The sequence below is a fragment of the Lissotriton helveticus genome, chromosome 9 (assembly GCF_964261635.1).
Source record: "Lissotriton helveticus chromosome 9, aLisHel1.1, whole genome shotgun sequence".
Taxonomy (NCBI): domain Eukaryota; kingdom Metazoa; phylum Chordata; class Amphibia; order Caudata; family Salamandridae; genus Lissotriton; species Lissotriton helveticus.
This window is the reverse complement of record NC_136070.1, coordinates 876,187,904-876,214,188: the sequence shown is the minus strand read 5'-3', so window position 1 is coordinate 876,214,188 and position 26,285 is coordinate 876,187,904. Positions and strand designations below refer to the sequence as shown.

Genomic DNA, 26,285 nt, shown 5'->3' with positions numbered 1-26,285 from the left:
TTGAAATGTGAACGGATCTCCGTGATTAGTCATGACGAACCCCAAACCTTTGTTCAATACTTGTTCTTCAAGGGGACTCAATGTTTTTACTGATAGGTCAACTACGAGGGATGATTCCCCGATGGTCCTGCTCTCTGATTCTTGGCTGTCTGGCTCCGTGTGCCTGCATGGGGACCTGTCTGATCCTCCCATTGGACCCCTGTGTGTTGTGCCGGTCGCCTTTTGCCTCTGGGTCGGCGTGGGCCAAACCCTAAAAAATGTTGTGAATTGAAAGCATTTGGGAACCCCTGAAAGTTAGTAGGAGGTGGTGGAGGGTATGCCTGATGTTGATTTGGTGGAAAGCCCCAAGGTGTCGGTGGCCACCACTGCTGGTATTGATTCATGTGTTGATCAGCATACAAATAAGGTCTATTGCCTCTACCCCTCCCTCTTGGTGGAAAATTAGGTGTGCCAGTATTAGTATTATCTGAGTCACTACCATCAGAGCCTGAACTAGAATAATTAGACCCAAAGGGTCTACCATTATTCCTATACTCCGGTGGAGTGTAAGTGTCACTTTAAGGACAAGAGTAATGAAGAATCTCAGAACAACGGTACCAATACGGGTCTTAAAGTTAAATCGAGATTTCAACCTCCTGCACACACAATTCCGCCACAGGTTTTGGCTTTCGAGAAAGCTGTTGCGGACGATGTTGCTACACTTTGGAAAACGAACTTGAAGTCATTTAACAATCTCACCAAATTGGAACAGACAACACTGAAATCACTCTCAGAGGATCAGTCCATAACTATAAAACCCGCGGACAAGGGCGGTTCTATAGTTATTCTCAACACGACGGATTATCAGGCAGAATGTTTGAGACAACTGAATAATAGACAGGCATATTCCCTTCTGCCGAAAGACCCCACTGAAGATGTCATCAAACAGATAAGGGACCTAGTTGAAGAAGCCCTCTCGGAGGGATGGATTACTCAGAATGAAGCTGCCTTCCTAGTCGCTAAACATCCTGTAACACCTTATTTTTACCTTTTACCAAAGGTGCACAAGCCACAGAGGCCTCCGCCTGAAAGGCCTATCATTTCAGGAATAGGGTCTGCATTAGAGCCGTTGTCTACATTTGTAGATGTTTTTCTACGGCCGATTGTACAACAAATGCCCACCTATTTGCAGGACACCAAAGATGTGTTGCGAGTCCTCCCTGAAATAGATTTTGATACCGAAAGAGACCTTTTGGTCTCTTTCGATGTAGAATCCTTGTATACCTCTATCCCTCAGGATGAGACTCTTGAAGTTGTAACATCCATCCTGAGGGAGAATATCTGTGAGACAATTACACCAGTACCATTCATAATGGCCTTAGCCACTCTGGCCATGAAAATGAATTATTTTAAATATGAAGACAAAACTTATCTCCAGATATCTGGTACAAGTAAGGGCAGCGTTTTCGCGCCGAGCCTGGCGAATCCATATGTACATCAGTTCGAGCAACAGCACGCACTGAATCCCACCAACCCCTTCCACTCCTCGGTGAGGTGGTGGAAGCGTTATATTGACGATGTGTTGGTGGTGTGGAGAGGCACCATCGACTCGTTCAAAGAATTCCACTTGTGGCTGAACAGCAGGAATCAGTATCTCAAGTTCACAATGGAGGCGCACAAAGAAAGGATTGCCTTCTTGGATTTGTCTATTTATGCTACACCTGCAGGCTTGCAGAGTGAGCTTTATAGGAAACCCATGGCGCGCAATTCTCTACTGTTATATGAGAGTTATCATCCTAAGTCCCTACGCCAAAATCTACCCTATGGGCAGTTCTTACGAATCCGTAGGAACTGTTCTAGAAAGGAAGACTTCGATGTTCATGCCAAAAACTTGTGTACACAATTAAAGGAGAGACACTTTCCGAGTTCATTGATTAAGACTTCAAAAAAAAGAGCAATGAATAACAACAAAGAAGCTCTACTCGAACCTCCCACTACAAAACCTCCACTAGATAGACTCACTTCTGTGAGCACTTTTAATACAAGGAGCAACAGTATACAGAAAATCGTGAGAAGACACTGGTGCATTCTTAATCATAGCAATGACAAGATTGCGCAACCCTTATTTGCATTTAGACGGGCAAGCAGTATCCGGGATCGGTTGGTGCATACATGCCCCCAAGAAATCAACAAGAAAATTGTTGAAACCCTATGGGATCTTACCTCCTGTGGTGGGGCACCACCCCTGTGGTATCTGCTCTGTCTGTCCCCAGACGAAACACACCAGTCAGATAGACATAGGCACGAACAAACCTTGGGTGCAGTGCAACTTCAGCAACTGTAACAGCAATAACCTCGTGTATATGTTGACATGCACCTGCTCCATTCGATATGTGGGCATGACCACTCGAAAAGTCTGCACGAGAATTCTACAGCATAAGAGCTCTTTTCGCTGTAAGACATCTCTGACCAAACTCATGAGACATTTCTTGGAGAAACAACATCAGGAAACTGACTTTCAATGGACTGTCCTGGAAAAGCCTTTTATACCAGGGCATATAAGGGATGTGTCGAGGTACCTTTTCCTAAAAGAACAAAAATGGATTTACAAGCTCCGTACTGACACATATGGATTGAACGATGATATTCCTTGGACCTTGTTATAGAGATCTAGGCTGGGGATCACAGTACCCTATAAGGAATATTACATGATTAGGTACAGTATTTGAAATGCAATCCTCTCTCTAGTACTTCACACTGGCTCTACACACTATTGGTTTGGAGCTATAAAAGAAAACCTTGTTTGCATTTTGACATACACTTGAATAATTCATATAGACAACATGAAAAGTGTTACACAAGAGGCTATGACGTGATTATAATTGTATCACATTGGTGGGTGTGGCCACTGCTGAACACTAGAAACAACACCTAGCTAATGCATAGGCTCTATACCTACCATCATCATCACCACCTAAGATATACCTTATGTACACAGCTTTATCAATTGGGACTCTGAGTGTCCATTAAGTTCCATGAATATTAAAACGATGACATCATCCATTAGTTCTTCTTATTAAACGGTGTGCTAGATTTATAATATACATATAAAAATACCATACCCGTTGAAAACGAATATAGTGTCTATAGATCCTTGTTATGTATCTTTATGAGGCATAATTCGGTTGCTTAAGATGGTACAGCTAGTAAACTACCAAACTGGGTGGCATGACATCATCTGGTAGTCCCTCGCGAGTGATCTCGCGAGATGTCTGAGCGCGAAAGAGAATGCTTCTCATTTCATAAAGAATTGAGGGCATGACGAACAAACTAGCGCCTGCCTCTATAAACGAACGGAATTAGGGACTTGTCCCGGTTCTCCCGCCGTTTATTACATTGTATTGAGCAGTTACTCATGCTAGCATTTGGAAATGAACTACAACAATGGAGGGGATGACATCATTTGGTAGTTTAGAACGCGAATTGCTGCGCGATTTCGAGCGCAAAGTAGTGCGCCTTATATTTCTCAATATTTCTCAATAATACAGGGATTAAACACCAAATCCTGAGCTATGCATTAGAAAGAAGGTATAGGAATTTAAAGGGGAATCACATACCCATTTTGGATTTTTCTTAATCTAATGAGTAGAGCGGAGGGTTACAATACCAATACCCCCCGAAGATACTATGAAAGAACAGTTCCTCCACGTTTCTGTACCTCCCCCAAGACTCAGATGGGAGTTTGAGGTACCGACGGAGAGTTTAGTTCACTAAACCTTAATCATATTGAATCAGAACCACATTATGGAGGCATGGTTAGCACAGCTATTATACAGGTCGCTGGTATAGGCTGGAGACTAATTCCACTTTTATTGAGAATATGGAGTCAATCTTTTCATACATAATTGTTGTGTTGGATGATTTCTCTGGGAGATCTTGAGGCCTGGCACACATAGTTTATGTGCTGGAGTATTCACATATGTTGTTCTCTAGATATAGGTAGATTTGTTAGACAGGAACAGTTTAGGGCACTCCAAAAAGCTGTGAAACTAAGCTTTAAGGTGCTCTTCCTTTCTGTTTTACTTCCTATATCTTTGCAGTGCGGGGCCTCGTAGAAGCTGAGCAAGGTCCAGGTGAGGTGAGGTCTATTGCCCTACCCTGAAGGGTGAGCATAAACAAAATAAATATTTTATAAGTAATTTTTTGTGAAACACGTGGCTATAGGTGATAGACACAGTCACTTTACAATTAACTACTATACATTTTTCTCCATAGAATTCGTATTTCCTAATTGACATGGAGGGTTAATGTTTCCTGTTGTTACAGGTTGTATCGTATTCAACCGTTTTTCTTTACCTTTTCCACTTTGGTGGTGGTGGTGTTTTTGTTTCATTACCACTGAGTGCAACTACTTTAAGAACAGAGGCCCTGATGAATGCTAAGGGATGAAATGCCCGTTAGGCAGAAACATGTTGGCCCACTATAGGACAGATATTTGTTGATTGTCTTTCTTGCACTGTTCTAGGTTTTTAATTAGGAGGTGTTGTTCGGCCGCAGAATAAAGTAAGGAGTAGGAGGACACTCCATCCTATTTTAAAGTCACTTATTTTGTTGCACTATTAATAACTTTACCATCTAGGATCAGCCATCAGAGACGGTTCATTTGTGTTGGTGGACCAAATCCTTTACCAGCAACAAATGGTGTGGCGTTTGATGTCCCAATGATCAGGGGACCAGCCCAATTTACACCTGGGTATGGCCAGATGATAGGACTGATCATCAAATCAATTTGATGGTAACCCATTGCTAAATGTTTTGGATTTGTGGACCATTTTTGAATGATCTGTACTGTGCTGGATTTTCCTATTTACATAGTGTTCACTCTCTGTTTAAATACGCTGTCTCCAGGTAATTTATACACTCCGAAATCCTGGTGATTTGGATTGACAGCTCAGCTACATAATTAGGCTGTTAGACCCCCCTGTGTTTTGGTGTTATATATATTGAAGGAACTGGGGATAGTAAGTAGGCACAGGTCTCTAAACTTTATATCCCTTGGACCCTCCCGTAATGGTTTGTTTTTGAGCATTACACCTATCACTTTCTTTATTTCCTCATTATGCTGCCCTAACAGGTGTGCCCAGACCTGGGTCCAGTGGTCAACATGCCATTGCAACCATGCTGCATCCCAAAGACGAGAACTACTGCTTCTGGAGCAATAGCCAGGGTGATTAGTATATTGCTTCCCGCCACAGTCTGCAAAAAATATGCGTTGAAATGCAACCCCAGGTAATTATTACTAGAAGCGGACATTAATTCACGGACTCCTTTCTTCATGTTTTATTCTCTCTGTACTATTTGCTGTTTGTCCCACCTCGGTCGCTTCCTTGCCTCCATTAAGAACACAGTATATGATAAAACATGATATATAATGTTGCATTGCGTTTTTTAATCCATTGATTTTAGAAGATAGACAGCAGTATTTTGTACCTGTAGAAAATGGGACAAAAGCTTGATTTTTCTTAATTCCCCCACTGTCACTCAAGAAGCGTTCCGGCTTGAATTCTTCAGGGTTTGGAAATTGTGTTGAGTCGCGCAGTACAGTAGATAGCATTGGTAACAAATCGGTACCCTGAAAGAAAATTATTTAGGCAAATTTATTTGGGGAAAATTGAGTTGTTTACATATTGTCTAGGGAATGGTGGAAAACAACCCTATTTTTAAATATTTATGGCCCTACCTTTTTTCAACATGTAAAGCTTATCAAGTGAATACACAATTGCCCTTCTCCGTCTGAGACACTAGAATAAGAACATCATATTTAGAATACACACATTTTTTCTTGGATTATTTAAACATTTAAAACTGGCCACACACTTCACAATAGGTAATTGAGTTTTCAATGTTGGTGAGTATGATGTTTGCATTGCACATTTTGACACTTCGCAAATAATAGTATGATGTAGACCTGTAAAGATAAGGAAATATCTTCTGCTACTTGTAATAAAGAAAGATAAGCCACCATTGCCCTTTGTTAGCACTTGGTATGGATATCAATACACTTCGGGTCAGATTTCTGCAGATCGTGATGGTCTGCCCTCAGCTCATAACAATTCTTTCAGCTCTGTGACACGGGCTGGAGTTTCCAAGGTTATTCATAGACCTTGGCCATCTCACAATCCCTAATAAGGGTTGTACTCTGCAATATACTGTTGGGACTGAAAACTGCTTACACAGCTATTCATTAAGTGTGTGCTGAGTAGGTCCAAAATATGAAGTTGTTGAAGCCCTGAGACCATTTAAAAATCATGACGATACGGACGAGCAGCGGGCGCGCCGGCAGCCCATCTGCGCCCGTCCGCGCCTGGCCTGGGCCCAGGGCCAGAACCCCTGCGCAAAATGGGAATAAAGCGAACAGGAGGGTTTATAGCAGCATAGAATTGAGGGAACTATGGACCAGGCTGGATTGCGAGATATTAAATCCACTGGAAGAAACCAAACACTGCCCCAGCTGTTCGCTGTCCCTTAACTACACGCTATGCGTAACAGCAGCCCATCAACACCAGCAGCCTGGAGTGCGTTTAAGTAAACAGGTAAAGGCAGCTCTGGTGAATGTAAGGTCCCTAGTAAAACATAATACTGAAGTAGCCAAACTGATTGACACACATGACCTAGATCTGCTTTTCATAACGGAGACTTGGGCCGATAAAACCTCAGACGTTGATCTGGCATTAGCAGTCCTGGTGGGATACTCTATCCTTCGGGCAAATAGAAATGGGAAGCGTGGGGGAGGGCTAGCCATCATCAGTAAAGATGCATTTCAGGTTCGGGGCTTGGAGGCCCGGAGTTCCCCAGAGTGTGAGACTCTACCTTTTAAACTTGGCATCACTAATAACTATACCTTTGATGGCCTTTTATTGTACAGGCCACCTAAGGCCAGTACCCCCCTGTCACAATCGTTGGTCCCCGCTCTTGAGTCCAGTCTCTCAGGGGCAGACTACACCATTTTGGGAGATTTTAATATCCACCTCAAAAAAGTCGAGGATAAAAACACAATACTTATCTCTGAGACTATGGCGAGTTGCGGCATGACCCAATTAGTCCAACAAGGAACCCACTCTGCTGGTCACACCTTGGATGGGATCTTTTCCTGTAATCCTAACATCGAAATAGGTGAGGTTATTTTGGTCCCCTGGTCTAACCACTAAGTCGTCAATTTCACACTAACTATAGACCATGCAAAAACGGCCAGGGTCCAGCAGGGTGGGCGATTCTCCTACCAGGAATGGGATTAAATTGATATAGCCAAACTGCACGCGCAGTTTGGAGCGACAGTATCAGGTTTAGACCAGGACAGTAATCTAGCCAGGAATCAAGTAAAAAACTGGATCAAAACAGCGGTTCTTTCCGTCACTCCTATTAAAAAGAGAAACCACAAGAGGAAAAACACCTCTGAGCCTTGGTTCTCAGAGAAATTAAGATTGAAAAAACGGACATGTAGGTGAGGCGAAAGGAGATGGAGGGTTAACTATGAGGATAAGGAGAAAGAAGTTTACTGCAAATCACTAGCTACCTATAAGAAACTGATAGCTGAAGAAAAATCTGCCTTTTTCGTAAATAAAATCAAGGAGGCCAAAAACTCAAGTAAGAAACTCTTTGCCACTGTTAAAAAACTCACAGAGCCAGCTGCTAAACAGATAGAAGGCAGTTTAGATCTTTGTAACAAATTGGGGATTTTTTTCACTGACAAAGTAAGACTCATTTATGAATCCTTCTCTACCGCTTACTGTGACTCCCATGCAACAGGAAATTCCCAGCATAACCCAGGAAAGCACTCAGGGTCAAGTTTGCCAGACTTCCAGTTCTCAGCCCCGTCAGCAGAACAGATTTATCATCTCATACTGTCAACCAAGTCCTGGGGCCCCATGGACCCTTGTCCCCCTAAGGTCTTGCAAATGTTTCCTGAGATGCTCAGCAATCAACTTCAGCTGCTCTTCGCCAAAATAATACAGGCCAATTGTTTCCCGAAGGCTTGGAAAGTGGCCTCTGTCTTTCCTCTCCTTAAAAAGCGTAACCTTGACCCTTCAATCTCAGCTAACTATAGGCCAATCTCGGGAATCCCATTCCCGGCCAAAATTTTTGAAAAACACCTGAGCTCTCAACTTTCCAGGTTCGTTAGGGAATCCAATGTTTTAGATATATCACAATACGGGTTCCGGGAGGAACATGGGACTGAAACCGCTCTCATTATGGCAGGGGAAGAAATCAGGAGTATACTGGATGCAGGTGGGAAGGCTGCCCTAATATTGTTAGACCTCTCGGCAGCTTTCGACACCGTCAACCATGGTATACTCCTGACCCGTTTCGAGGAAATAGACCTACATGCATCAGCAATCGCATTACTGGCCTCTTTTCTGGGAGGAAGATCCTTCACAGTTCAGCTTGGGGAATTCTCATTGAAATCCTTCAACTCGCCCTGGGGGTCCCACAGGGCTCGTCATTAACCACATGGCTGCTGCACATATTCCTCTGCTGTGCTGGACAGCAATAAAAACGGGTGTGGTCATGACGAGCTCAGCTCGTCATGAGCACAGGAGCACTGTACTGCATGACGAGCTCAGCTCGTCATGAGCATGGAAGGGGTTAAGCCCCACCCTCTTTAACATAAATGCTGCCCCATTAGCAAACATCATCAGAAACTGCGGCTTCCTACCAGTATCCTATGCTGATGACACACAAATAGTGGTGGCTATTTCAAACAACACAACTGAGACAGCGGATAGATTTACATGGAGCAGGTTAGTCACTGGATGCATGCAAACTGCCTAAAATTGAATGGTGATAAGTCAGAGGTCTTGCTGCTGGGGGCTGAACCTAACATCTGGTCACTCAATTGGTGGCCTGACAGTCTTGGCAGCTGTCCGACACCTGTGGACAACGTAAGGAACCCGGGGTTCACGTTTGACTCCAAACTTACCTTTAAGGCTCAAATTAATAAACTCGCCTCCTCTGTATGGTACACGCTGAAGCTGATTAGAAAACTGTTGCCATATATCCCTTCTGATACCTGCAAAACCCTCGTACTATGCTGGCACTATCCAAAATGGATTATGGGAATGCCCTGTATGTAGGGCTTCATAAACAGTTATTACTAAAGCTTCAGCACCTCTAGAATGCAGCAGCCAGGCTGGTATTGAACATTCCTAGGTACGAACCGGTGGCACTTAAAATGAGAAGTCTCCACTGGCTACCCATGGAAAAAAGAATTCAATTCAAGTCAGCTTGCCTGGCTTATAAAGCCTTGCATGGATCAGGCCCTCACTTTCTCAAAACTAACCTCCTACAATACGACCCGCCTAGGACTCTTAGGTCCAGCAGTGCCAAGCTTCTTAAAACTCCTAGATTTAAACAACTAAGATGGGGAGGAGAGGTTTCCTACTGAACACAGCTAAAACCTGGAACAAGTTACCTATAGAAATAAAAAACAGCCCATCACTGTTGTCTTTTCAAAAGAACCTAAAGACCTGGCTTTTCTCAGCATAGCCCTGTTTCCTGTTTTCGCACGTCTCTTCCTACTTCTGCAGGCTTAGTCTTTTTTAGCGCCAAGACGCCCTCGGGCATTCGTGCTCTCTACAAATCCGACAATCAAATCAAATCAAAATCAAATCAAGTCACAAGGAGTAGGTGTCTCAGTCTCCTTCCTCCACGTGGGTGGACAACTAAGACAAGTACTTTTAGTTTCATCAGTCACCGAGAAATAGAACCTGCTTCTTTCATACTCTGTGGGGCATATTTACAAGGGCATTATCGCTGCTTTAACAGCACTTTTTTGCCGTTAAAGCGGCGATAATTTCAGCGCCCTATTAACAAGGCGGCGCTAACATGCATTAGCGCATGTTAGCTGCCATTTTTGTAACGCCACGCATCTTAGCGATATACATTGCTAATTACATGCAAAGTAGGCGTACCTTCCTGTAACACCATGACAAAAGGTCGCAAACAGGACATTCTGTTATTTACAATGCGAAACCCGGAACCACGAAACGATGATGAAAGCCGTGCTAAGCAAGACTTGGCTTGAAAGGTGGAGTGAGATGAGGTAAAAAGCAGTGGTTGCGGTAACAGCATGTAATTTTGTGCATTTGTTAAAGGGAAATAGTGGAATTTCAAATGGGTGGTTAAGATAACAGAATGAGGGAAATAATTCAACTGTTCATCTGGATCCATAGTTCACTTGCGTCAAGAAACGTGAGGTAGGGTTCCACATCGCAACGATCCCTAGAACACTCAAGGAATTTGGTTAGGTATGATCAGATTATTTTTCTGCACTTGGCCGTGAGACAGTTCGCTTTCCTTAGCTATTTATTTGTTTACATTGTTTTTGTCATTTCTTCCTTTCTTTATCCATTAAGGGGTCTATGTGTACTTGGCGCATGTTAGATGTGTAAAGGTGGAGGTGTGTTGTGTTCCTAGTGTTCTGTTGTCTTTCCTTTATGTCTCTGTGGAATGCCATTGTGGGTTGTGGAATTGTTGGGACTGAAATGTAGTTGGTGGTTGGAGTGAACAGTTAAGAAGGAAAGAAACTCCTAACTAGCTTATCCTGGTTTTAGTGTGGTCTTACAAAAAGTTAAAAGTTCATTGAGGACAGGCCTTTACTACATACCAGAGTTTAATGAACCGACAGGCCGAGTGGAGCTCCCACTACACACGTGGTGCCACAAGTCAGCATTTGTACCCTATTATTGATCCTCTACTCTTCTGGGTATATGTGTGTCTAATTCAACACGAGGAACCACAATCATTCCTCTCTGGAAACAATACTCCTGACTCCTGACAATGTCCTTTCATCTTGAGCTAACACAGGAGGCATGCCAGCTTCCTCCATAAGGTGTAATGGACTTATTTCTAATTGAACAAGTGTATTTCTCGTTCACATTGCTCTCATCCTGCTCTGGCAACAAGGTACTAGTCTTGATAAGTGCAGTTTAAAGTTAAGGTGGAAAAGGGAACTACCCAGACACTGAGGGCCTTCTCTGCAAGATGCAAAGAGGGAGGTCAAGATCACCTAGTGCTCCAGAACTGTGGTGAAACTCATCACATTCCAGGAAAGATAATGCGAAGTGAAATTAGGGTAAGGCTGCAAACTCAGATGCCCTATGGTTCATGTGACTGATCAGGGCATGATATAGGTGGCTTATTTTCTGTGCCTAGTTTTGCATGTTGAGCAATACACAAATCCTTGTACATTCCTCCCCGAGTTGAAACTGTAGGGCAACCAGTTATGAGGCTGAAGATGAGATTATAGGACTGGGTCAGGCCTTTCCTTGTGAACATATCACAACACATTACGCCTAACCATTTTTTATCTGTAAATGGCCTGCCTGTGGCATTCCGCTTAGTCAGCCATGATCTCCGTCCTTTTCAGCCATTACACATATAGTTTGAAAATTGTGAACAGGGGGCATTGCCGGTGTTGTGGAATCAACTTAAAGTTGGTAAGATACAGATTCCCCTGGATATCCATGACAACACCACCACCCCAGTCAAGATATCTGCTTATTAGTTAAGGATACAAAGTTGGATACAGGAGAACAATTTATGATGCAATGGTACCAAACACCAAGATACTGGCTCTTCGGCAACCAAGATATTGACTCAGCAAAATGTTGCTGCTGCTTTGCAGCTTCCAAATTTCCATAGGTATCACCTTTGTTTGGCCACAATTGCAGGGGTTTTTGCCTATTCCAGTAAGATAATTGAGGAACTTAGATAATATTTCTGATGATACTGTTACTGCTAAACCTCAAATAAACACTGTGTTCAAGGTCTTGTATTTTCATCACACCTTGTAAAACTATTGCATTTTTAACAATACAAAAACTCTAAACTTCACTCCACGACACAGCAAAAAATTCACCTCTCTCGCTTTGGTTAACTCGCAGGTTTCTTCATGTGTCCTATTTGTTGCAAGCACTCATTGTTAACTTCCATGAGTTACAGCAAAGTTCAAAACCAGTATGCTTCTAAAATGTACAATGTGTTGCAACAATATAAGGTAGTTCTCTCATTTCACCTGTGTTGTTCTAAACCTTGCTTGACAAGCAACCATGTAGTGTTGTGAACATTTCCTGGAAACAAAGAAATAAGTGGCTGTTTACATTTCTTGAAACAAAAAAAAAGCATTAATGTATCCTTTCTGGATATGGTTAAATATCATCATTAGGTCAATTTTTTGTAAAGTAAGTAGCTGATTATAGGGTCCTAACTGGTGTGTAGAGACAAGGCTGACTGTAGAGTTAACTGGAGTTTTTGTTTAATAAGATTTGAATGATAGAAATTAATTTGATATAATGCCGCTATCCGCGCGACACGCAGGGGAGCATGGGCGGGACAGCGCCCTAGTCCCACACGACGGGCGAGCAGAGCTGTAGCGCGTCACCCCCTTTGAGCCGCCCTCCTCGCCAACAGCCAATGGGAGGGCCCACCTGGGGAAGGGGGCGTTCCTCGGAGTATGAAATAGGCCCAGCAACCATGCTCTGCCTCTTTTTCCCCGTGCCTGGTTCCCTAGGCTCTGCGCTGCGTTCGTCCAAACCCGTCCAAATTCACCTCTCTCGCTTTGGTTAACTCGCAGGTTTCTTCATGTGTCCTATTTGTTGCAAGCACTCATTGTTAACGTAAGGGCAGAAGAAGCCCATCCACAGTCCAACAATGTGAACTTTACTTGATGTTATCAATATATTGGGTCACCTAGACACAAACATCTGTATAGCCTAGATGATCATGTAGTGTGTGGCCATTTACTTCTGGACAGGCAGTGCCCACTAATACTTTGAGATGGACACGTGATTGATGAAGAAAGCAGTTTCCTCCATTCATTCTCCTCAACTCCCTTATCGCTAACAGTCCTTAGGAAGGTTTAACAAGTCCAAAATTGTCCTCCATATTTGTGGCTCATGTCTGGGTAATATATGGTTTTCAAAGCAATGGGACCTCGTCACAATTGATCAATTGTATTGCTTTGCTTGAGAGAAATTGTCTTTTTCTCAATTAGCCCTCTTCTACACATTTTAGATGTTCTGGTAACTGGAGGAAATCCACTTTAAGGTCCCAATACAATAACAAACAACTGATATTCTGTCCCTGATCAATGCACATGAGAATAAAGCCACTTGCTTACTCTCTGGGCAAAATATTGTCTTTATAGGATACCTGGTGGAATTGTGCACTCATATTGAAACATATAATATCCACCTTCAAGCAGGTATCTACAGTCAAAAGTCAAAAGTCAAAAAGATTTTATTTGTATAGGTACTCAACAGAGGACCACAAATATTACATATAAACAAAATGCAAGAAAGGATAATAAGTTTACATCGTTAATCAATTAGTATAAAAACAACAGAGATTTAAAAAATTTATAAAAATTATAACAAACAAGTTCATTAGGGGGCTGTTTCCCCGCTGTTAATAATTCTTTTTCTTTTGTAATCATGCAGATACGATATATTGGATCAAGATACTTGGCACGAGCTACCACTACTTTAGAACTGGGGCATACGAATAATAAATGCTCAACAGTTTGGTCACCCCCTTGACATAAAGAACATATAGATGAGTCTACAGTTGACCACCTTTTTTTGAAAGATTGCACAGGCAAAATACCCAGTCTTAACATAGAGATCACCCTCCTAGCGCTGTGTACGAGGGAAAACCCAATGTACGGCTGGATATGTTTATACTCTAATAGGTCTGTATAAGATTTATAAGTTGATAATTTTGTGCTGTGTGCAAAATCTAGGTCAAAACTCAGTTTTGGGGTGAAACATTTAAGAAATAGTTTCAATTGCGATACAGACCAAGTTAGTAAAATATCTGTACTGATTTTAGCCATTCGAAATGCAACTGTCATGTTCCCTAAAAAAGTTTGCTTAGCAGTTTCTGTATCAAATGTTTCATTTTTCAGCAGGAATCTTAGCGATCCCTCCTTTGCATGTAGGAGGTTGTAGGCCCACCTGATAATGTTTGCCACAGCCGTGGCATACGAACTTGTCAAAGAAAATTCTAGTCTTAAAACTTGAACTGGTATAGCAGCTGAGACCTTCATGATTCTTTTCAGGATTTTCCCTTCTTGGCGGTCCATAAAACCCCATTGTTTTATAGGGATATATTCCGTCGCATATGATAGGACTGCAGGAATCTTTACTTTATATATTTTTAACATTGAGGAGAAGTGCCTGCTCCCAGTAGCATTATAGAGCCTAGAAAGTGCTCCAGCGTGTAGATCAGATTTCTTTGTTAAGTTATCTATATGTTTTGTGTTTGTTAAGTTCTTTGAGAGAATCCTGCCAAGGTATATATATTCATCTACTTCATCAATCTTTTCTTCACCTAGCCTCCAGGTGTATTTGGCACTCGATTTCCTCCCCGAAAAAGCTACAACTTTTGTTTTCTTGATATTTGGGATTAAAAAAATTTCTTTTGAGTATGTGCACAAAATGTCCAGTGATTTTTGCAGACCAAATGGAGTGAGGTCAAACATCACTATGTCGTCCGCATAAAGCAACGAATGGATACTTTGTTTATTAATTTTTGGAGGCAGACTCAAGCCCTGTTGTAACTGATATGGCAAGTCGCTGAGGTATAGAGAAAATAACAAGGGGGCTAAGAGACATCCTTGTTTTAGACCATTACCTGTATTTATTATTTCCGTTAGACCTTTTTCGCCCCCCATTTGAACTTGGCACCACGTTTTCGTGTGAAGGCTTATTATAACCTGTAACAAATGTTCATTGATACCAAAACTCCTTAGTTTGTTCCAGAGTGTGGGTCGGTCGACACGGTCAAAAGCGGTAGAATAGTCTATAAATGCAGCGTAGACAATCTGAGTTTTCCCTATCACATATTTGTCGAGGATAACCTGTATAATTGCGATGTTGTCCGTAACAGAATGTTTAGGTCTAAAACCAGCCTGAAACATTGGTATTAGACCCAGCGAAAAAGCCCAATTTTTCAGATGAAGCAATACTTCCGCTGCAAAGATTTTTCCGGTGGCATCCATCAATGCTATTTGACGGTAATTTCCTGCTACCGTTTTACTGCCTTTTTTATGTATAGGAATGATGATGCTCCCTTGCCATGATTTTGGTACTAGTCCAGTGGTCAAAATATAGTTAAAAAGTGGAGCTAACACAAGGCTCCATTCCTTGGGGTCTACCTGCAGGGCCTTGATCGATATTTGGTCAGGACCAAAGGCACCTGTGCTTCTGGCTTTCCTAATATGAGTTTCTACCATTATTGCCGTTGTTGTAGGAGTTGATGATTTGTGTTTTTCCTTAATTTTTTCAACACTGTTTTCGTGTAATTTGACCATATTCGATTTATAAAGATCCGTCAGATAAATTTCCCATTCTTTAGGCGGAACCGGTACAGCTACTAATTTCTTTTTAGTTCCGGTTAATTTAGCTATTAAAGACCAATATTTTCTCTGGTTTTGTTCTTTTGCAGCTATTTGTAGATCGACCCAATTCCGATCTTGGAAAGTTTTTTTCTTGCTTGATTTCTCTCTTCTCAGCTGATTTTTCAGTTTGTTTATTTCTTTCTTTCTTGAAGGAGAAGAATTTAAATACTGAGCACGTATCAATTTGTTAAGTTTTTTCTTGGTTAATGAATTCCAGGGTTTGTTTGTGTTTTTCTTCTTTTTATTACCTGTGTTATCTTGTTGAATCATTTTTGATAAGACTGCTTTAAATTCCTTGAGCATGAGCTCATAATTTAGTATAGGGTCATCTGAATAAGTTTTCCTTAGTAATTGTGTATGCTCAATCAATACTATTATTTTGTCAACAAGAGGTGAATTCCAAAAGATACGTCTCTGTTCGCTATTTACCAGGGTTGCATTTCTAAAGAGGATCAACCGTCCTTCTACTGCTGTTTGGACTGTCCAATTAGTAACAAGTTGCATCACGGCATGATCACTGTCTGCTGTAAAATTGGAGTGCAAATACGTGACTGTGTCAAATAGATCCATACCACAAATGATGTAATCTATGATTGAGGGGGTTCCGTTTCCCTGTCTAGTATATGATGCAGGGATATCCCCTTCTACGTTCCCATTCAGGATTACACCATTTATGGTAGGTAGCGCTGATATCATCAGTTTCCCTCTTTTACTTGAATGAATAGCTTTGGGGAATTGAGGAGTAAAAAAAAACAATGTTTCCTCTTCGTATATGCATTCCCACTTTCTTATTTCTAAGTTTGAAATTTTCCCATTGAAGTCACCCATGATTATATAAGGCGGAAACGAATGGTCCTCTATTATTTGAGTAATAGTTTCCATGATATCTATGAACAAGATGTCCTGCATTCATCCCGGGGGCGCATATATATTAAAGAGCAGGGTTGCTTTTTGAGAACCAGTATTATGAATATTTAAAGAAAGCTTGATGCATTGTAGATTGACATAATTTGTCTCAATTATCTCCTGCGCCCACAGATGGTCCTCCCTCAGTAAGATAGCCAATCCTCCTTTGGCATGGCCCCGATTAGTAGCTTTTGCTGGTATGGTGTAGACAAAATAGCCTTTCTGCGAGAATGATTCTGTTGCCCATGTTTCTTGCAGAGTCAGAATATCGGGCTGATTATTTAGGACCTCATTCATTTTGTTTTTTGATCTCCCTGCAATATTCCACGATGTTAACTTTAGACCGTTGTTAAACAGGTTGCTTCCGTCGAATAGGCATTTTATTGCTGTTCAATGTCTCCGATATCCAGGTCCAGGATTTTACTGTATCAATGTCAGTGGCTTTGGTCTCATCTGGATCAAAGTACCAAACTTCCCTTTCTCCCTGGCTCACTTGGATTTTCAGGGTCTCCTCCCCTTGTCGGATACCTCTTGAATAGGTTACTCCAGGATCTTCCGACGCTGGAAAAACTCTTCGAGTGATTTTTGATTGTGGACTAAGGATTAATTGAGTATGGTCTTTTAAAGTTTTGTAGATTTTGTTATCTTTAGGCTCATCCTTTTTAATGACGTCGTATCCAAACCTATATATTGTCACTTTTTCCTTTAGTATGATCCCAGGTAATACTGGCGACCAAAAGGAGACCAGTGCAATTTTATTAGAACCTCTTTTAGGGAAAGTTACTAAATCTATTTCATTGCTGGTCAAAGATTGTAGAGGCTGTATATTTTGCAAGAGATTCAGTATCCTGCCTCTGTTGAGTGGGATATTATCAGTGGGAAAAAGTTCTTCAAATTGGAGTAGGTTTGATTGTGCATCTTCTCTTCGTTGAAAGTCCCTCACATCGCCATTTCCAGCTCCAATTTCATCATTTTCTTTCTTTATAAGTATCCTAACAGGAAGATATTCGTCTGCTCTTGGGTTCAATGTTTGCGTGTTCTCTATGATTTTTTCTTTAGTGGTTTCTCCTTTTTTCGGAATATGTGGGGTAATAATCTCTCCATTTTTTTCCTCTAGATCTTTTCGAGGTGTATTAGTTTGATGGAATTTTAGCTTGCGTGTTTTCTTTTTTTGAATCCTTCTTATTGGTTTTTTTCTCCTCTTGTTCCTTCCTACTTGCTCTAGTTCATTTTTCTTATCTGTTGGTGTTTTTCCTTTTTGAGTTTCTAAATTAGTACTAGTATCATTGTCATCCTTGTCAGAGACTTTATCGTGAGTATCCGTTTTTATGTGTTTTGTAAAAATTTGAAACTGTTTTACCTTTTTTTGTGGTTTTTCTCTAAATAGTTTTTTCAAAGAATAAAGTGTAGATTCGTTTAGAGTTTCCGATGTTGTCTTTTTTTGTGGTTCTCTAGATACTTTTTCTGAAGTCTGGGTAGTAGAGTTACATTTTGTTTGTTTGAGGCCTTTATCAATTTGCTTAGTATTCTTGTTTGTTGGATTTTCCGATGGTTTTAAGGACTCTTTTTTCTTTTTCTCTTCTACTAGGAACTTTAGAATACCTATTTGAACATCCAGAGTTTGATCTGAATTTTCTAGGATGTTTCCTAGAAAGGAGAGAACCGATTCTAATATCTCTTGTAAGGAAAAAAGAGCTTTTGATATTGGAGTTGTCGATTTGTTGTAGTTGTTGTGCTCCGATAAGAATGGATCCAGAAAAGAGTCATGTTCCCTAGATTGTACTGATGTTCTTTTTTGGAAATTGTTTGATAGTTTTGTTTCAGAACTATGTTCTGCTGACATTAAATTGAGTAGACTTGGGTCCTCTGATTTATGTAGACTCCCGTTGCCTCTTATGGGAGTAGAGGATTTCAGGAGACTAGCCTTATTGTCCATTAATTCGGAATCATTTAAGGAGCGGTTGGATTTGTTGATAGGAGCCATATCACTTACATTATGCGTCAATTGGGGTGACTCTGTTAAGCTTGTTTGATCCCTGATACTTAAATGTGTTTCCAGTTTAGTTTCAAGTTTAGTTTCAATATCCGGCATTAACTTTTCGGGTTCCTTATTTTTGGTGGTAAAGCAGAGAAGTATTCGCTAATTGCCGGGGTTAAAGTACTTCGGCCATCTTTTATTGCTTTATTTGTGGATTTCCTGACGGCTTCTTCGGTACCCATTCGCTTCATAAATATTGTACGTGAACGTAGTTTTTTAACACCCATTCCACTTACTTTTTGGAGTCTTTTCGATGTTGTTTATATTTAAATATCAATGAGACACGTTCTTAATACTGAGAGCGAATTTGCACGAGACTCTGGTCAGCCCCTCCTTACAGATGGTAGAGTGATTTGCCTCGTTTGATGATGATGTTAGTGGAGAAATACCTTGTTTCAGAAATTCGATGTAAATATCTAATTTGAAGATGGTGATGTTAGTAGGGTGGCCCGTCCCGTCCGCGATCGGCCCCGGACGGCCACAGACGGTCCCGCCCTTGTCCCGGGCTTCTCCCGGCACGCTCCCGCGCGCTCCCGCGCGTGCGGGGGTACAGACATTATTTTATATCTAAGAGGAAGGGGGCGTGTCCAACAGGGAGAGCGTCACCAGGTGTTTGCGATCAGGTGAATGGCAGGGACTCTTGGGGGATGTAGTCCTGCTACCAGTGCGCTCGCAGCCCTGTCCTTAGAAAACCCTCAGTTGTACTCCAACACCCACAGACAGCACAACACCGCGTAGCGGGACCCGCGAAGCGGGTCCGGCAAGGAGCTGCGATTAAAGTGCTGAGAGCGGCAGAAAGAATCAGGCCGGGTTCAACGGCGTCAGCGTGTCACATCCAGGAAACAACAGCCAGGAAAAGCAATCTACAGTAAACAGGCTTAACATTTCGCCATCTAATATAAGGCCAACAATCATCGTGACTTGTTTCACGCATCTTTACCCCCTCTTTCACGTCCAGATAGAATTTGAAAAGTGTTCTTTGTCATCAAATGTAGAAGTAATTTTAACCTTCTGTTTGGAAAACGTCATTGATGCCTACACTTCCATGAGTTACAGCAAAGTTCAAAACCAGTATGCTTCTAAAATGTACAATGTGTTGCAACAATATAAGGTAGTTCTCTCAATTCACCTGTGTTGTTCTAAACCTTGCTTGACAAGCAACCATGTAGTGTTGTGAACATTTCCTGGAAACAAAGAAATAAGTGGCTGTTTACATTTCTTGAAACAAAAAAAAAAGCATTAATGTATCCTTTCTGGATATGGTTAAATATCATCATTAGGTCAATTTTTTGTAAAGTAAGTAGCTGATTATAGGGTCCTAACTGGTGTGTAGAGACAAGGCTGACTGTAGAGTTAACTGGAGTTTTTGTTTAATAAGATTTGAATGATAGAAATTAATTTGATATAATTATCAACCAAACCTATAAACAATAGAGAGCTTTCAAAGCCGGATGAAAATGATTGTGCTGCAAAAAATGCACACTTCATTTGTCTTTGCAGTCTGCCTTGATGTTGATATAGAGTTCCCTGTAGACTAAAGTGTAGTAATTCAGCTACTACATCACCTTGCCAACACCAAAAAGTGATATGTTTGCAGAAACAGTAGAAATGTTCTGAGCATGGCTATACTTTTGACCGTGATGCTTATTTTAGTTAGAAACAATTCATCTGGGCTGAATATGATCCTTACCTTTTATGGCTTGGCTTGGGATCCGGAGCTGGGTTTGTGAAACATTCAAAATTGAGTTTGTCAGGGTAGAGTTTTAGAGTTCATCATGCATTTTATTTCCTTATAACCTACAAACCATCCCCCACCTACCTTCCCATCTTCAGGCATGTAAGAGACATTGGCATTTGACAAATTGAATGGAGCAAAACAGTAAGCTAATCTAATTAACGTGGGTAGGTGTGCAGGGCAATACATAACAGGCACAATAAAATAGACATTAAGTTGTGGTAGAGAAAACAAAAGAGTTGAGTAGGGAGTATCCTCCCCATTTGTATTACATCACATGGCTTGCCTACAGTTCCTTAATGGGATGGGTCATTGTTTTTGCATATAACAGAAAGGGTCAAGAATAGCTTATCCCATTGCATTGCTGAAGGGGCTTTCCTAAGCAACATTCTTTCCTCTATGAAAGGGCTGGAATCTGCTTATGCCCAGCGAGACATGGATCCCTCTAATTCTGCAGAGGGAGGAAATTGGATGACTTCCAGGACATGGTAATCTCTTGAATAGCTAACAGCATGCCTTGACCTAAGAATTTAACTAACTTATATTTCCTTAGGCATAGAAACATGCCCAATAGACATCCGAACATTTGGAGGCAAATCTTTCTGCCTGTTATATGCCATCAATAATTTGTTACTGCATCTCAAAAGGCAAAAACATAGGAGCATTTCCAGAACAAGGGTTTTAGGTCTTCTAACATTATAGGACATCAAGAGCAGTCAGAGCTGTCCCCAGTGTGCATAGTGCTAAACTTATTAGGTGTAAGGTAAGCCTAGTGTAGGATGTAAAATTGTATAACATCACAGCAGAAATTACACAAAACTCTATGGGGATAACATACAATTTTAAGCCAATCCTGGTCATTAAACACTTGGCACAAATCACATTGCCACTTTTCTCCCTAGGGATAATGGGACATTAGTGCAGTCCAGAAATGTTTGGTAGAGCCGGCTACCAGATGATGATCGCCCCACCCCCTCCATTGCATGGATTATTGGTATAACAGTGTTTGTTGCTGGCTCTTTACATAGTATGCTCCAAAGAGCTTTGAAGGCTAAAAAAAGCCTAGAGTGCAACAGGAGCTACCCTTTGTGCAGCAGGGTCTCCTCATTTAAGTCCTAAAATGTAAACAGTCTACTCTCCCTAAATAAGTCTGTAGTGATTCCTAACCATATGCTAAGTCATGGTGCTCACTCCTGGCATGTGTAATATAGATTACAGTTGGTCGTAGTCTTATTCAGCGTGCATCGAGTCAGAAAAATTAACAATTCAAGTGTAATTTAGTTGCTTGAAGGAATCAGCACACAGGCCTTAATACGTATCATAGTAACATTTCCAAACATGCACCATCGAAAAGAGAGAGCACCCTCATTCTTTGAAAACGTAATGTTCTTTATTTTTAAATAGAAATAAAAAAAAGAAACACATAACACAACTAACGATTAAATACGAATTAGAAAGTTGCCGGACACGAGAAACAAAAGAAGGTGGAAGGAATAAGCGCTTGTGCATGTAGAAAAAGAAAGAAGGACTTCGAAATGAAGACAATTTGAGCGGAAATGATTGCAACAATTTTACAATTTACACTGGTTATTGGTAGAACATACACTAATGTAATATGGCCTGTCCATAATACATCCATATGTCATCATCTTGTTATATTTCTAATGCTGCAGAGTATCATCATCTGGTAGTTGGACGGGGGAAGGGGTTAGAATATGATACATAAATCCAAAAGTGTCTGCATCCAAGGTGCTGGCTTACAATGCTACAAATGCAGCAACAAATGCAGGGATTATCATTGTTCTCAGAGGGGGAACCAATCACCCTTAAAGAGGTGAGGCTCCTTACTCAAGAGAATCCTCACTCATCAATGTCGGTCTGGCCTCATGTCTTTAAGATTGATTGGATTTGTTGTGGGCCTTGATTACCCTGGCAAGCATCAGATCGGTTTGGATGCTTTGCTAAGATTCCCCCTACCACATCTAGATGTGGCCTTTTATTTTCCCGGGAATCGTGGCCGGTTTTGCCAAGGTTGGGTGTACTAAATAGTCTGCCTCACCTATTCCCTTGTCCTGAGGAAGATCCAAATGCGGTGGTCTTTAACCACCCTACGCATTTAAGTTGGGTCAAAACTTTGACAGTATCCCCCTATCTTTGGGCCTGTACCATTTTTAAACCCTTCCCCCGTCAAACTAACAGATGATGATTCTCTGCAGCATTAGAAATGTAAAAAGATGATGACATATGGGTATATTGTGGACAGGCTGTATTACACTGGTGTATGTTCTACCAATATCCAGTGTAAATTGTAAAATTGTTGCAATCATTTCCGCTCAAATTGTCTTCATTTCGAAGTCCATCTTTCTTTTTCTACACTCACGAGCACTTATTCCTTACTCTTGTGTACGGCAACTTTCTAATTGGTATTTAATCATTAGTTGTGTTGTACGTTTCTTTTTCTTATTAAAAAATAAATAATATTACGTTTTCAAAGAATGAGGGTGCTCTCTCTTTTCAATGGTGCATGTTTGGAAATGTTAATATGATACATATTAATGACCGTGTGCAATTTCCTTCAAGCAAATAAATTACCCATGGTAAATTATCCGATGGTTTTAAGGACTCTTTTTTCTTTTTCTCTTCTACTAGGAACTTTAGAATACCTATTTGAACATCCAGAGTTTGATCTGAATTTTCTAGGATGTTTCCTAGAAAGGAGAGAACCGATTCTAATATCTCTTGTAAGGAAAAAAGAGCTTTTGATATTGGAGTTGTCGATTTGTCGTAGTTGTTGTGCTCCGATAAGAATGGATCCAGAAAAGAGTCATGTTCCCTAGATTGTACTGATGTTCTTTTTTGGAAATTGTTTGATAGTTTTGTTTCAGAACTATGTTCTGCTGACATTAAATTGAGTAGACTTGGGTCCTCTGATTTATGTAGACTCCCGTTGCCTCTTATGGGAGTAGAGGATTTCAGGAGACTAGCCTTATTGTCCATTAATTCGGAATCATTTAAGGAGCGGTTGGATTTGTTGATAGGAGCCATATCACTTACATTATGCGTCAATTGGGGTGACTCTGTTAAGCTTGTTTGATCCCTGATACTTAAATGTGTTTCCAGTTTAGTTTCAAGTTTAGTTTCAATATCCGGCATTAACTTTTCGGGTTCCTTATTTTTGGTGGTAAAGCAGAGAAGTATTCGCTAATTGCCGGGGTTAAAGTACTTCGGCCATCTTTTATTGCTTTATTTGTGGATTTCCTGACGGCTTCTTCGGTACCCATTCGCTTCATAAATATTGTACGTGAACGTAGTTTTTTAACACCCATTCCACTTACTTTTTGGAGTCTTTTCGATGTTGTTTATATTTAAATATCAATGAGACACGTTCTTAATACTGAGAGCGAATTTGCACGAGACTCTGGTCAGCCCCTCCTTACAGATGGTAGAGTGATTTGCCTCGTTTGATGATGATGTTAGTGGAGAAATACCTTGTTTCAGAAATTCGATGTAAATATCTAATTTGAAGATGGTGATGTTAGTAGGGTGGCCCGTCCCGTCCGCGATCGGCCCCGGACGGCCACAGACGGTCCCGCCCTTGTCCCGGGCTTCTCCCGGCACGCTCCCGCGCGCTCCCGCGCGTGCGGGGGTACAGACATTATTTTATATCTAAGAGGAAGGGGGCGTGTCCAACAGGGAGAGCGTCACCAGGTGTTTGCGATCAGGTGAATGGCAGGGACTCTTGGGGGATGTAGTCCTGCTACCAGTGCGCTCGCAGCCCTGTCCTTAGAAAACCCTCAGTTGTACTCCAACACCCACAGACAGCACAACACCGCGTAGCGGGACCCGCGAAGCGGGTCCGGCAAGGAGCTGCGATTAAAGTGCTGAGAGCGGCAGAAAGAATCAGGCCGGGTTCAACGGCGTCAGCGTGTCACATCCAGGAAACAACAGCCAGGAAAAGCAATCTACAGTAAACAGGCTTAACATTTCGCCATCTAATATAAGGCCAACAATCATCGTGACTTGTTTCACGCATCTTTACCCCCTCTTTCACGTCCAGATAGAATTTGAAAAGTGTTCTTTGTCATCAAATGTAGAAGTAATTTTAACCTTCTGTTTGGAAAACGTCATTGATGCCTACACTTCCATGAGTTACAGCAAAGTTCAAAACCAGTATGCTTCTAAAATGTACAATGTGTTGCAACAATATAAGGTAGTTCTCTCAATTCACCTGTGTTGTTCTAAACCTTGCTTGACAAGCAACCATGTAGTGTTGTGAACATTTCCTGGAAACAAAGAAATAAGTGGCTGTTTACATTTCTTGAAACAAAAAAAAAAGCATTAATGTATCCTTTCTGGATATGGTTAAATATCATCATTAGGTCAATTTTTTGTAAAGTAAGTAGCTGATTATAGGGTCCTAACTGGTGTGTAGAGACAAGGCTGACTGTAGAGTTAACTGGAGTTTTTGTTTAATAAGATTTGAATGATAGAAATTAATTTGATATAATTATCAACCAAACCTATAAACAATAGAGAGCTTTCAAAGCCGGATGAAAATGATTGTGCTGCAAAAAATGCACACTTCATTTGTCTTTGCAGTCTGCCTTGATGTTGATATAGAGTTCCCTGTAGACTAAAGTGTAGTAATTCAGCTACTACATCACCTTGCCAACACCAAAAAGTGATATGTTTGCAGAAACAGTAGAAATGTTCTGAGCATGGCTATACTTTTGACCGTGATGCTTATTTTAGTTAGAAACAATTCATCTGGGCTGAATATGATCCTTACCTTTTATGGCTTGGCTTGGGATCCGGAGCTGGGTTTGTGAAACATTCAAAATTGAGTTTGTCAGGGTAGAGTTTTAGAGTTCATCATGCATTTTATTTCCTTATAACCTACAAACCATCCCCCACCTACCTTCCCATCTTCAGGCATGTAAGAGACATTGGCATTTGACAAATTGAATGGAGCAAAACAGTAAGCTAATCTAATTAACGTGGGTAGGTGTGCAGGGCAATACATAACAGGCACAATAAAATAGACATTAAGTTGTGGTAGAGAAAACAAAAGAGTTGAGTAGGGAGTATCCTCCCCATTTGTATTACATCACATGGCTTGCCTACAGTTCCTTAATGGGATGGGTCATTGTTTTTGCATATAACAGAAAGGGTCAAGAATAGCTTATCCCATTGCATTGCTGAAGGGGCTTTCCTAAGCAACATTCTTTCCTCTATGAAAGGGCTGGAATCTGCTTATGCCCAGCGAGACATGGATCCCTCTAATTCTGCAGAGGGAGGAAATTGGATGACTTCCAGGACATGGTAATCTCTTGAATAGCTAACAGCATGCCTTGACCTAAGAATTTAACTAACTTATATTTCCTTAGGCATAGAAACATGCCCAATAGACATCCGAACATTTGGAGGCAAATCTTTCTGCCTGTTATATGCCATCAATAATTTGTTACTGCATCTCAAAAGGCAAAAACATAGGAGCATTTCCAGAACAAGGGTTTTAGGTCTTCTAACATTATAGGACATCAAGAGCAGTCAGAGCTGTCCCCAGTGTGCATAGTGCTAAACTTATTAGGTGTAAGGTAAGCCTAGTGTAGGATGTAAAATTGTATAACATCACAGCAGAAATTACACAAAACTCTATGGGGATAACATACAATTTTAAGCCAATCCTGGTCATTAAACACTTGGCACAAATCACATTGCCACTTTTCTCCCTAGGGATAATGGGACATTAGTGCAGTCCAGAAATGTTTGGTAGAGCCGGCTACCAGATGATGATCGCCCCACCCCCTCCATTGCATGGATTATTGGTATAACAGTGTTTGTTGCTGGCTCTTTACATAGTATGCTCCAAAGAGCTTTGAAGGCTAAAAAAAGCCTAGAGTGCAACAGGAGCTACCCTTTGTGCAGCAGGGTCTCCTCATTTAAGTCCTGAAATGTAAACAGTCTACTCTCCCTAAATAAGTCTGTAGTGATTCCTAACCATATGCTAAGTCATGGTGCTCACTCCTGGCATGTGTAATATAGATTACAGTTGGTCGTAGTCTTATTCAGCGTGCATCGAGTCAGAAAAATTAACAATTCAAGTGTAATTTAGTTGCTTGAAGGAATCAGCACACAGGCCTTAATACGTATCATAGTAACATTTCCAA

General features: G+C 41.1%; 1 protein-coding gene across 1 annotated transcript in view; it reads right to left on the bottom strand.

Moving 5' to 3' along the window:
- Window positions 1-26,285, bottom strand: part of LOC144781943 (cytochrome P450 2G1-like) — a 298,644-nt gene that overhangs the window by 39,900 nt on the left and 232,459 nt on the right. The window contains exon 8 of the mRNA XM_078661036.1: window positions 5,470-5,611. Within this exon, the coding sequence (XP_078517162.1) occupies window positions 5,470-5,611 (142 nt within the window). The remainder of the gene's footprint in view (window positions 1-5,469; window positions 5,612-26,285) is intronic.